Source organism: Hemicordylus capensis, chromosome 15 (genome assembly GCF_027244095.1).
Source record: "Hemicordylus capensis ecotype Gifberg chromosome 15, rHemCap1.1.pri, whole genome shotgun sequence".
Taxonomy (NCBI): Eukaryota; Metazoa; Chordata; class Lepidosauria; order Squamata; family Cordylidae; genus Hemicordylus; species Hemicordylus capensis.
In genome coordinates, this window is record NC_069671.1 from 8684956 (window position 1) to 8697717 (window position 12762).

General features: G+C 45.6%; 1 protein-coding gene across 16 annotated transcripts in view; it reads right to left on the reverse strand.

Moving 5' to 3' along the window:
• EP400 (E1A binding protein p400) overlaps nucleotides 1-12762 on the reverse strand; it is an 84290-nt gene that overhangs the window by 59769 nt on the left and 11759 nt on the right. For 10 of the 16 annotated variants that reach the window (XM_053280246.1, XM_053280240.1, XM_053280245.1 and 7 more), the window contains 8 exons: nucleotides 9921-10008; nucleotides 9482-9589; nucleotides 7819-8198; nucleotides 6700-7002; nucleotides 4107-4292; nucleotides 2766-2906; nucleotides 1150-1228; nucleotides 262-314 (listed from right to left, as the gene is read on the reverse strand). In XM_053280246.1, coding sequence (XP_053136221.1) covers nucleotides 262-314; nucleotides 1150-1228; nucleotides 2766-2906; nucleotides 4107-4292; nucleotides 6700-7002; nucleotides 7819-8198; nucleotides 9482-9589; nucleotides 9921-10008 — 1338 coding nt within the window. The remainder of the gene's footprint in view (nucleotides 1-261; nucleotides 315-1149; nucleotides 1229-2765; nucleotides 2907-4106; nucleotides 4293-6699; nucleotides 7003-7818; nucleotides 8199-9481; nucleotides 9590-9920; nucleotides 10009-12762) is intronic. The other 6 variants (XM_053280242.1, XM_053280233.1, XM_053280244.1 and 3 more) reach the window with 3 other exon arrangements.

Sequence of the window (12762 nt, forward strand, 5' to 3'; positions counted from 1 at the left end):
CAAATCTCCACTCTACTCAATGGTTTCAAATTCGATTTGCATCTATTTGTATCATGGTTAACTGCACATCCCTGTGTTGATGGAGAGGCACTGGAAGCCAGTGAACAGTAGTATAGATTTTTGGTTCCTCTGGAAACAACAATGGTTTCCAACCACTATATTTGGGGAAGCTCCAACTGTTATCCGGCTTTAGTTGGGAAGACTCACTATGAGATATTTTGATATTCCCTATAGGAACAGAATAAATCTGGACATGCTTACCGAGTCACTTTCTTTTTCCAGTAGAAGCTCTTCTAAATGTCTTGTATCTTTACCTGCAAAATGGTCAGGTTTTATGCATTGTGTACTGCATTCGACACATTCTGCTCTTTTTAGCCAAACATTTAAATGCACAATTTAAATCAGATCAAATAAAGAAACCACCAAGAAGCCTGTGCTACATACATGCATACCTACACTGACCCAAATAGAAGACAACTCTGAATTTAAGACAGCCCCCTTCAAATTTTTGTGTTGTTTTTTTTGAGGCAGAGGCTAAATACAGGTTATTCCTGTTCCAAAAGGAACAGCACTCTGAATTTCAGATGATCCCATAATTTCTAACATCAAAAAATGTGGAAAAAACCTAGTCTCGGATTTAGGTAAATATAGTTCTCTTGAACAGCCAACAAAATATGACTCCATAAGGGCTATGTTAAGATCCGAAACAGGACTCAGGGCAGGACTATTATGGGATAGAAGCAGGTATGTGGAGCCCCTGCAGTTCTTTGGAGTCAAGACTAGAAGAACATTAAAAATCCTTTTTGCTTTTGCTTTTACAGGTCCTCCCTACCAAGGAAGTTTAGAATACAAATACAAGTTTGCAATGCAAATACAAGGGACACAAACTAAAACCAAACACACAAGGCACAATAAGCAGAAAGAAAAACAGCAACCTTGCAACAACCATCAGCAACAAGAACAACCACCCGTAATCACCACCGGCCTGCAGAATGTAATGACCATTGCTAGCATTTTCTTCATAAGTACAGCTACCACCGGGCAATAAACACTAAAGCAGGAGCAGGTATCCTGCTGTACCTCCTGAGCAGAAAGCAAAAGAAAATTGCTGGGGGGGGAGAGAGGGAGAGAGAGAGAGAGAGAGATTACCTTTCCTTGAACGCCTCTTCAAATTCAAAGCTTTCCTCCTTTTTTCTTGAAATTCAATCTGCAGTTTTATTTCCACAACCTGGAGTATAGAATGAATAAGGTAGTGTGCAAGAAAAAATGTTAAATATCTTAAAGACAAATACAGTGGAAAGGAAGGTACTGGCACCATGCATGCATTTCCCTGGAAGTACATATCACTTGTACATGTACATTTTTAACTCAGAATATTTTAGTATAAGCATTTTCCTAATACCCTAAAAAGACTGATCTGATTCAGCATGCTATTTGAGATAGATTACACACACACACACACACACACACACACACACACACACACACACACACAGTGTTGATATAATGCTGACACAATACACATGATGGATCTGCTACACTACTTCAATGCTAATATATATATATATATATATATATATATATATATATATATATATATATATACACACACACACACACACACACACATACATACAAAGTGTGTGTGTATATATATATGTGGGTATGCATATGTTTATACACACACAAAAATATTTTTAAAATGAACTATATATTTAGTAAAAACAAAACAAAAAAACCCAAACAACACATGTACTCAAACAGAAGACAATTCTGAATTTAAGACAAATCCTTTTAAAAATACAGGTTAAACATATTTACCCAAAAGGAAGAGGAGCTCTGACCCCCGCCCCCAACTTCTAACATCAAAGAAGTTGGGGGGAAACCTATTCCTGGGTTCAGGTAAATATGGTGCCCTCCTGTTTACAAATCAATAAAATATGGATAGGCTTTCTCGCTCGGGTCTTGGAAATAATCACCTGAAAACATGAACTACCACTTTGACACTGCCAAGCTTGCCTAGAATTGCATTGACATCCATTCACTGTTATTGATGTATTTTATGGAAATAAGGAGTTAAAAATCAGTGTTTTCCCATGCTATGGGAACATTTTCCATTATTGAAAATTATTTTCCCAGAAAATATTGAACCCCACATCTCTGATAATAATCATCTATGTCACAAACAACAAAATATAACCCAAACCAAAAACGATCATAAGAGAAGGGATTCCCCACAAGAACCTAAGAACACAGGAAGCAGCCTTCTACTGAGTCAGACCCTTGGTCCAGCTTGCTCAGCAATGTCTACACTGACTGGCAGCGGCTCTCCAGGGTTTCAGGCAGGAGTCCTTCCCAGCCTACCTGGAGATGCTGCCAGGGATTGACCCTGGGGCCCTCTGCAGGCAAAAGAGATGCTCTAACACTGAGCTCCGGCCCCACCCTCAACACAAGAGTCTTTCTCAGCATCCTGCTTTCCACATTGCCCAACCAGTTGTCTCTGAGAAGCCCCATAAACAGGGCTTGGGGGCAAAAGCTCTATCCCGATGCTGTCCCCCAGTATGCTGTCTCTGAACAGGGAGGTTTTATTTAGCCCTCCCCGCAAAAAAATCATGACTGACAGACCTCTCCTCTCTGAAATCCCCTTACTGTGCTGACAACCCTTTAATCCGGGACTGTCCCTCCACGATACCGCAAGGTATCCCAGCAAAAGCATCCAAAGACCAGAATGTTCAACTGGCAAACGAAGAGGACAGAGGGGTTACCTGTTCAATATTGGACCAGAAATATTCTATTTCTCGCGCGATGGATGCTGCAATGCGCCGCAACTTGTTCTGCTCCTCTCTCCTGGCCCGCTCCTCGTTGGCCTTCTTTTCTTCATGGTAGCGAGCCACAGTCCGGACCATCTAATAACAAATTTGCATGGTAAGGGGAGGAAAAAACCCGATTTCTGTGGACAGTTTCGTCTATGTCAGCACCGTTCTGGATACCTAACAGATTTGATTAGAAGATAGATTTGCCAAAACGACTGGAGCAATAACAGCTTGAGCGTGTTATTGCTCCAGTCGTTTTGGCAAATCTATCTTCTAATCAAATCTGTCTGTGAAAGCAGGACCGGACACTTCTGGGAAAGAAATAGGGTCAGCTAAATATGAGAGGCCAACAGGACGAATCGGGGCTAGCTCCCAGTTTGAGGGGACACTCAGCAAGGTGACTTTCGGTGGGGCCCTTTCTACCTGGGTCAACCCATGACCACGATAGGGGACATGGTAAAACAGGCCTGCTCAGCTTTGGCCCTCCTGCAGATGTTGGTCTAGCGCTCCCATAATCCCCGACTATTGTCCACTAAGGCTGGGGATTATGGGAGTTGTAGTCCAAAAACAGCTGCGGGGCCAAAACTGAGCAGGCCTGTGGTAAAGGGACACACTTCCTTTGCCTCTTTAAAAGCAAGCCGCAAGAAGGCAGTCCTCACTGATTGCTGGAGAAAGCAGTTGGATATCAATCGCAGCCAAAATTTGTATGCCCCCAATGGAAGAGATTCTCAAAGAGCTAATGGCTTTAAAATGGCTTTGTGCCGTCGAGTTGGTGTCGACTCCTGGCGCCCACAGAGCTTTGTGGTTTTCTTGGGTAGAATACAGGAGGGATTTACTATTGTCATCTCCCGCGCAGTAGGAGATGATGCCTTTCAGCATCTTCCTATATTGCTGCTGCCTGATATACTGGTAGGTGTTTCCCATAGTCTGGGAAACATGCCAGCGGGGATTTGAACCAGCAACCTCTTGCTCCCTAGGCAAGTCAATTCCCCGCTGGGCCATTAGGTTAGCTAGGACTTAATTGCTTGTCAACACATCAATATAAGGAAAGGGAAACAGCCAAGCCAAGACAGCTACCAAACCATACAGGCTGAGGAAAGCACATTGCTCAACGATACGGATGGCCTCGCCAGGTCTTGGCCATGTCTGGGGATGATGGGAGCAGTGGTCCAACCACATCTGGGGACCCAAGGTTGGGAACGTCCGGCCCAGAGAATAGAGTGACCCCTGAGAAGATAGGACCACCCCCTTTCTACATTGTGCCAAGACAGTCCCCGTGAAAGTGTACCGGACCTTCTTAGCCGTCGCCATCTTCCATTTCCTCTCTTGAGCAAAGTCAGTGGCCATCCACTGCATCTCCTCCAGGAGGTAATCCCAGTGAGACTTGGGCCTGGGGGCCTCTTGGAGTTTGGGCAGGCGTCTCAGGGACCACAGCCCTTCTTTCCGCAGTTCCGCAATCCGCTGGTGGACCTGGTTCTCCTTTGGAAGCAAGAAAGGGGGGTGGGGGAATATGACTAGCTGGGAAATAAGTTGCACTTTCAAAGCTGGGAGAAAACTACTTTGAAGAATATGTATACTGTCAACCCTACTGCGGTTTTAACAACTACGGTTCTGAGTATCCGTGAGTATTATTGTGGTTCTGAGTATCTGTGACTGGGAAATTGTGACTGTCTTACCGATCACGACCTGAGTATCTGCAGTTTAGCGAGTTTTTTTGGTGATTTTTTTTGGGGGGGGGGTCCGTGATTTGGGGGTGTTCAGAAGTTCAATCCACTCATTCCTCTTGCTGACCCGGCTGACTACTCACTATTTAAAATGACTTTTAGTGATTTTGTGGGGTTCAAAACATGTCCAGCAGTTCAATCTGCACACTCCTCTTGCCAACTCTGGGCACTTTTAGGGGATTTTTTCCCTTTGATTTTTAGCTGTTTTCGCGATCACGGTTCCCCTAACCCCGTTTCTCATTGTTTTCAATTGCTCGCCAACCGCGAATTTGCCAACCACAGGGTTTTCCAGGAATGGAACCCTCGCAATTGGCGAGGGATAACGGTATATCGCTGTAACAACAATCAAAAGAGTTGGGAGATACAAAACCCATCCTCTAGCTGTGAGGAGTCCTGGGTAGGCGGTCACCATCCACTTTTTAATATGAGCAGATTCACCCTTCCAAGGGAATATTCTGGGAGAGTATAATGGAAAACCCCTCCCTACAAGATAGGCTTGAGTAGTCTTAGGCCTTCAAGAGTGTGTGACTAGGGCAGGACCCAATGTGGAGTGACACTCTATAACAACAAAGATTTATTAATAATTGGATGATAAAGAAAACTAGAGAGTCCTCAACAAGCGCTGTTTCCATTCAAGTAAAACCCTTCCCCATGAACTACAAGAACCATGGAGTCAGAGCCAAAATAAATGGACAAAAATAAATTTTTTTAGTTGATTAGCCAACTTCCAGCCAATAATGCTCAGGGCTCCAGTCCTTATTTCGGTGTTTGACCAACATAACAGCAAAGTAAACAAAAGAACAGTGAAGACAACCTACTCCTACAAGGTAATAGGGAATCTCTATAAAATTACCTAAAACATAATATAGTGAGTAGAAGAAGATAAACGTTAAAACTATGAACATAAAACTATATGTAAAAATTAATCAACACTGGTATCAAAATGATACTGAGTATAAAGGTGGCAAAACAGCAAAATTCTGTGCCTAATACAGAACGGTGTTAAATCTCATTCCATATTGTATTCTATACTACATATGGAAACAGTATATCCGACAAGGGGATGCAACGTACATACAGGCACTAAAATGTTTAGTTCTTATTCAACTCTAAATGAATTTTGCTAGCAATAAGGCAGAACTTGGCCACATTATAGGATCTAAGGTCATTCCGATCTGTCAAGAGGAAATTAAGATAAAAAGAATCAGTACAGCCTGGATATGAGCTAATCTATGGAGCAATAAGCTTATGCCGAATGTCACAGTAGTTTTTATTTATTTCTTTATTAGAAACATTTACTATACCGCCCACTCTGAAGACTCTGGGTAGTGTACAAAAACATGCAAAGCAAGACAACACTAAAATTACATGCTGAATTAAAAACTAAACTAACAAAAACAGAAAAAAACCAAATAGGTAGACTATAGGGCAAAAGCCTGGCAAAAAAGAAAAGTCTTCAGTAGAGATTTAAAAATCAGTAAGGAAGGGGCTAAACAAATGTGAAGGGGAAGGGAGTTCCAGACAAGTGGGGCAGCAACCGAAAAGGCCCTTTCACGGGTCCTAGAGCTCCGAACCTCTTGGAAATCAGGGACCGACAAAAGGGCCATCTGAGATGATCTGACCGGACGGGATGTAACTGGATGGGAGAGGCGGGGCTGTAGGTAGACAGGTGCCAAGCCCCGCAAGGCTTTGAAGGTCAAAACCAGGACCTTAAATTGAACTCGGAAGCAAATAGGCAACCAGTGCAATGACTGCAGGAGAGGTGTTACCCCGTCATATTTTCTGGCACCCAGTATTGACAGTACAAGAGTACATGAGCCATCATTTCAATCTCACCGGAGCCACAGGGGCAAATACGCTCTCCGTATGGGGCCAATAATGCAAATCTGGCTGGCCGGCTGAGTGTAGGCACAGCCGTGCCATTTTGAATCGAATGATCAGGGTTGCTTTTACTTTCTCTCCCATTAATTTCTCTCCAGTTTCTTTGCCTCCAAAGCCGCCTCTCTCTCCCCCCCTGTCCTGCAGCAAACCTACCCCATAATCCATGGTTTTGATGTTACAATCCCTTATTCTGTACATTCTGCCATTCTAACTGGCCCTCTGCAGGCGGAAGGGGTGGTCTTCCAGGCCACTGGTGTAAGATGGGGAAAAAACATTCTTACCAGCTTAACCTGTTCCGCCAGCTTCTCTTGGGAGCTGTCCTGGGGCAGAGCGGTGGCATTCTGAGAAGGGCTCTGTGTCTTCGGAGCGGCCGTCACCGCCACGCCTGGGGGTTTGGAGGCGATCAGAGATGCCGACTTGTTGGTCACTGGTGATGTTCGGTTGGTTTGTGCCGGGTACGTGGCTTGCGGGGCCGTGCCGGGAGCACTTGCTGATGGGTTGGATGAAGCAGGGGCAAGTGCACTGGCTGGAAGACGCTGGGAATTCTGCACAGGGTCTGCTGAGGATCGTGCCAGGGTGACAATCTGCAGATGACACACATTTGTTTAGATGGAGAAAGGAACTTATTTAAATAAACCTTTACTTCTTTTAAGGAATTGTCTCCAGATCTCCTCTGTGAGCCCTGTTCTAAACAAACGAGGTTTCTCTGCTAAATATGAGGCCAACTCGAATTATCCCTAACAGATTTAGTATTTTTAGATCCAACTGTTCAGCCCTTTCAAGAAAGCTGCAATATACTGAAATTTTTTTCAATATTCACCAGCTCATCTGGTGGCAACTCAGGGCCAGGCCTTTTCCAGAGCCGCTCTGAGACTTTGGAAGGAACTCCCTATAGGCACAAGACCTTCCCCATTTCTGGTGGGCTTTAAAAGAGTTCCCAAGATTCATTTATTTAAGCAAGCCTTCGACCAGCTGTAAGTTGGTTTTATTACTGTTTTGAATTTTAACTGCCTTCATGTTTGGTTTTTATTGTTTTCTATTTTTGTAAACCGCCGTGGGACGTGTGTGTGGCGGTGCAGAAACGCAATTAAATTAAATTTAAATTTCATTAAATTTAAAAGTAAAAGTAATGAAAAAGTAAAATAAAAATAAATTAAAAATAAAATAATCAAAATTAAAATAAAATTTAAGAAAAAATCAAAAAAGTAAAAGTAAAATAAGAATTAAATAAAAATAAAAAGGAAATCAAAATCAAATTTGAAAATTTAACACATTAAAATGGAAAATTAAAGTAAAAATAAATAAAATAAAATAAAATTTAAAAATTTTAAAAAATAAAGGGACATAGGAGGAGGCTTCTTTCCACAAGCCTGCGTTCCCACCCATTTGGGCTCCAATACCTGCTGCTGGGCTGGAGCCTGTGGCTGCGCTACCTGGGCCGCCATCTGCCCTTGCGCATGCGCTTGCTGCTGGAGTGGTGCCTGAACCTGGCTGTGCGACAGGGTGGCGGCGACCGATACGCTCTGCGGCTGGGGCTTCCCGTGGAGCGGAGATTGCGTCGGGGCCTCCGTGATCTGTGTGGGCGGCTGTGTCAGCTGCAGCGTGGCGGGGAGAGAGGTGATGGGGATATTGGTGGGCTGCAGGCGCCCAGGCAGCTGAGGCGGGGGAGTGTGGAGACTTGCCGCATTCTGCACCGGAGGGCCCTTGGAGGGGTCGTACTGCTGCTGGCTCTGCTTCTGCCCGGTGAGCTGGACCGCTTGCGGGGTGGGAGGCATGCCGCCTGGAAGGCAAAGAGGAGATCAAAAACAGAGGTGAGTTGGGGAAGCCGATGCTTTGGGACGCGTGTAACCTCAGAGAAGGGCAAGGAGATTACAGGCGGGTTCAGACACCGCAAATGAAATGGCGAACCGCCCACTCACGGAACTCAGCAGCAACCTCAACTCTCAGTGTCGGGAAGGCAGTGCTAATGCCGAGTGTGTCTTCTGAACCTGCCAAGGTCGGAATGTTCTACCCTACTTGCGGTTCCAGACTTTGGTTCGGTTCCTAACCACAAGTAGGGTAAAATAGGAACAGAGGAATCTGCCTTATACCGAGTCAGACCCGTGGCCCATTCAGCTCAGTATTGTCTACCCAGACTGGATGTGGCATCTCCAAGGTTGCAGGCAGGAATCTCTCTTGGCCCTATCTGGAGATGCCAGGAAGGGAACTTGGAACCTCCTAGGTGCAAATGTGTCTTCCGAAGGGGAATAGCTTATTAGTGCTCATACGTTGTCTCCAACTCAAATCCAAACCGTAGTGGGCCCACCTTAGCAAATTCATGCTCGCTACCGAAAGAACATAAGAACAGCCCTGATGGATCAGGCCCAAGGCCCATCTAGGCCAGCATCCTGTTTCACATACTGGCCCACCGGCACTTCTCCCATGAATCAACATTGGAGGATTCGGGCCACCGAGCTTCAGGAAACAGTGGCTCGCCATTTCCTGTGTCATCTGAACCTGCCCAAAGCTTCACTCCTTACCACTCTGGCACACGACACCATCACTTAAACATAAACGAAATATTACAGGACAATCACAGTAAGACATTCAGTCAATGCCACAATCCACCATGCACAAAACTTTCCAGTGAAGCAATCTCGACAATGGAAAAAGCGGCCCCAGAACGTACTCCTCAATTATTTTCTATGTCAATTCCTTAATTTTTTTTAAAATGCTGACAGATAGATGTAATAATAATGCAAGTGTAGGAAATCGTATTTAGACAAACAGACATCTACGACCCAAGAACTATCAATCTGCAAAGGGACGGACGCCCAGGTGAACAATTGTGCATTTCCTCGTGTGCCCGCTTTCCACGTCCGCGTGCGCCACTGGAGACCGTTGCTCAAGTCCATTGGCATGAACCAGGCATTTCATACCAAATATTAATTTACAAGGGGGAAGAACGGGCTGGAAGCAGAGATCTCAGAATGAGAGCTCGATGCAGCCAGATTCCTGCTTCCGAGGTCAACGCTCCCCCCCCTCGCTAAATTAATCTGCGGCCAGCATGTGGTGGCACCGTACCTTGTGCTGTTGGCATGAGCTGTTGAAGAGGGACTCCCGTAGCCACGCCTGGATGCTGAAAAACCATCCCGTGACGGCCCACTTCAATTCGGGGTCTCTTAGACGAATCTGTGATAGTCAAATTCCATTTACGGCAGGGAACAGCGGGAAGGGGTGCAGGTTACAAGGGTTACAAAAAGATGCCCCACGGTGGGTTTTTTGTGGTTTTTTAAAATCGGCTTTGGTATCTACGACTCTACGGGGGAAGAGGTGTCAAAGCTTTGTGGCTGGCTGTGACAGGAGCACATGACATGCAATCAACACTCCTGTCGCGACTAACCAGCCAAAGGCTTTGGCAATGTTGTCAGACAGAGGCCACGTGTTTTTAATCAGCGTTAAAACCGAGATGGTTCTTACAGTGAGACAAGTATCGACCACATTCTACCGAAGGCAACCGTACCTGCAGACGTAAGTGCTTGCTGTCTCTTAAAAGCTTCGATTTCTAGGGTATTCACAGTTCCTGTGACCGGAGTCCCTGCATGCACCTGCTATCACAAAAAAAACAACAGAAGAATTAAGATTCAGTCAAATCCTTAGCTGTTTTTACCAAAGTTAGAGCCCACGGCTTTTATGTATGCATTATAATGGTACACCACCCCAAACGCGCGCCTCTGGTGGTTTACAACAACATGAAACAAATTAAAAGCAAAAATTCACACACCAGAACAATTTAAAGCCACAATTCCAGTGAAAAGGCTTGGGGGAATAAATGTGTCGTTAGAGACTTTTTTAAAGCTGTCAGTGATGGGGAGGCTCTTATTTTGGCAGGGAGAGCTTTCCTAAGGCACAGGCCCATCCCTGAGTAGCCACCAGACAAGCCAGCGACAACTGCAGAAGGACCTCTCTGGATGATCTCAAGGGGTGATGGGGCACATAGCAAAGGAGACGTTCTCTTTAAAACACAAACAAACCACCAAACTGTTCCAAAAGCTGCTGACCTTTTAAAGAAGTGTGTCTAATGAATCCATGTCGACTCCAATGCTCAAAACCTCAACTTATAAGCATGATTCACCAAGAGGACTGCATCTATCTCATCAACAACTCGTACTCCCAAAAGATAAATTTCTCGCTCTGTGACATTAGTAGCGGCTTTGCATGATCGCCAGGAAATACGCATGCTCCCAACAGGTGTTCTGTCTGAACCCGCCCAGACTCGCTTCCCAAGCATCTGCCTGGCCTTCTCTGCCAAACACCAAATGCAGGTTACAAACCGGTGGAAAATGCCAAGCAAGTGTTAGGCGGAAGGCTTGGGAGCCAGACTCTGGTGGGTTCAGAACACACCAGGAGCGTGCGCACCCAGGCGATCGTGGGGTGCAGAGCCGGGTGCATCTGCCTCTCTCTCTAGCAAAGCAAGATTTACAACTGAAAGTTGGTTTACATTCAGCATTTTCTCTCTCACAGCCGAAAGCCTCCGGCCTGCTGGATGCCGTGATCAAAGCACAACCTCATCTTGCATTCTTAAAAAAGGGTCAAGAGCTCGGCATTTTCAATACGATGGGAGACTCCTGGCAAATGTAGGAACCAGCCCTATCCATCCCCAGCACAGCATCCCTCCAGTGGCTGCTGCTGGTGCCTAACGTAAGCGTCTTGTTTTGTTTTTTTAGATTGGGAGCCCTTTGAGGACAGGGAGCCATCTTACTTACTTACTAATTTATTTGTAAACTGCTTTGGGAACGTTGGTTGAAAAGTGGTAAACAAATATTCACGGTGGTGGGGGGAGGAGGAGGAAGAACGTGGGAACAAAGGAAGCTGCCTATTTACTGAGTCAGACCCTTGGTCCATCTAGCTCAGTATTGTCTACACTGACTGGCAGTGGCTCTCCCAGGTTTCAGGCAGGAGTCTCTCCCAGGCCTACCCGGGGATGCTGCCAGGAACAGAACTTGGGACCTTCTGCATGCAAAGCAGATGCTCTGCCACTGGGCTACGGCCCCATCCCCAAAGGTGGCCACCGTGGGTCTCCCACCCAGGCTCTGACCACAGCAGGACCTGCTTCGTTTCTGCCCGGTGGCTGGACTGTGTACCCTTAGAGCACTCTCACCGCTTCAGTGCTCTTTTCCCAAGCTTATAGGAACCTTTCACATTTCCCCCCGGAAACCAATGCAAGCAAGGAACAACCGAGCTACAACCATCTACCCAGATCCTTTCCGCAGAGATCTGAAAGCGTTTCTGCCCACAGAAGAGACAGTAGAAATGAATGAAGGACACTCTGGCCAAGAACACTGGCCGTTTTCTCTCTCTCCTCTTTAATTCCAACACCAAGCTCTAGCTCGACCAGGGACTACACTTGCTGTCTCGACCTCCATCTGTTTTCTTTTTAAACCCCCTATCTTAGCAAATCACTGGTTGGCATTTCTTATACAGTCTGTCTATCTCTTATACAGCAGGGCCTCGATAGCCACAGAGTCTACATCCACGGATTCGCATATCCGAGGCCGGGTAATAGACACCTGACCACGGCACACATGGGGAAAACCGGGGGGGACGGGACACATCGACCTCGCATATCCAGGAGTGGCCAGAAATTACTGCGGAGGTCATTTCCAGCTGCCATTTTGTATTTCAGAGTCTCAAAGTGGCTCTGTGTTTGTTTGTTTTTAATGGCGATCTTTGGCTGGTTTGGAGGCATTGGGGAACCCAGGGGAGCAGCTAAGATGGCAGGGAGCTTCCCACTACATTCCGCCCCCCTCCCCAGAATTCAATGCAGTTTTCCGGCAGCTGGGAACCTAACCCCCAATTCCCCACTGCCCTAATGACTTTATATTCATGGTTTCCGTATCTGTGGTTGTAGTGTGAAACAGAACCCCCACAAATATCAAGGTCCTCCTGTATACAGCAATGGGAAAGCAACCCAGCATAGTGTCTGGCCAGTCAACTCTTGCTAGCGTCGATCTACTGTTTCTTTTTAGATGGCGGGCCCCTTTGAGGCAGGGAATCATTTTACTCCTTTTCCCCCTATGTAAATGGCTTTGAGAACACTTTTTTAAATTAAAAAGTGGTATATAAATAATCATATCAATATTTCTCAGGGTCACTACAATGTTTCATTTTTGAGAGTAGCAGGATACTTGAAAGGAAATGTAATGAAACCCACATGCAATTATAACAATTATCCTTATAACCAGGGGTCAAGAAATGTCAGCTCAGTTCATCAGCCAGACAAAATATTATCGTATGGTTCCTTGAGCTATGTTGGTTCATTACTTGTCAGGAGTTTTTTCCACTCGACAGGCATCATTTTTCTA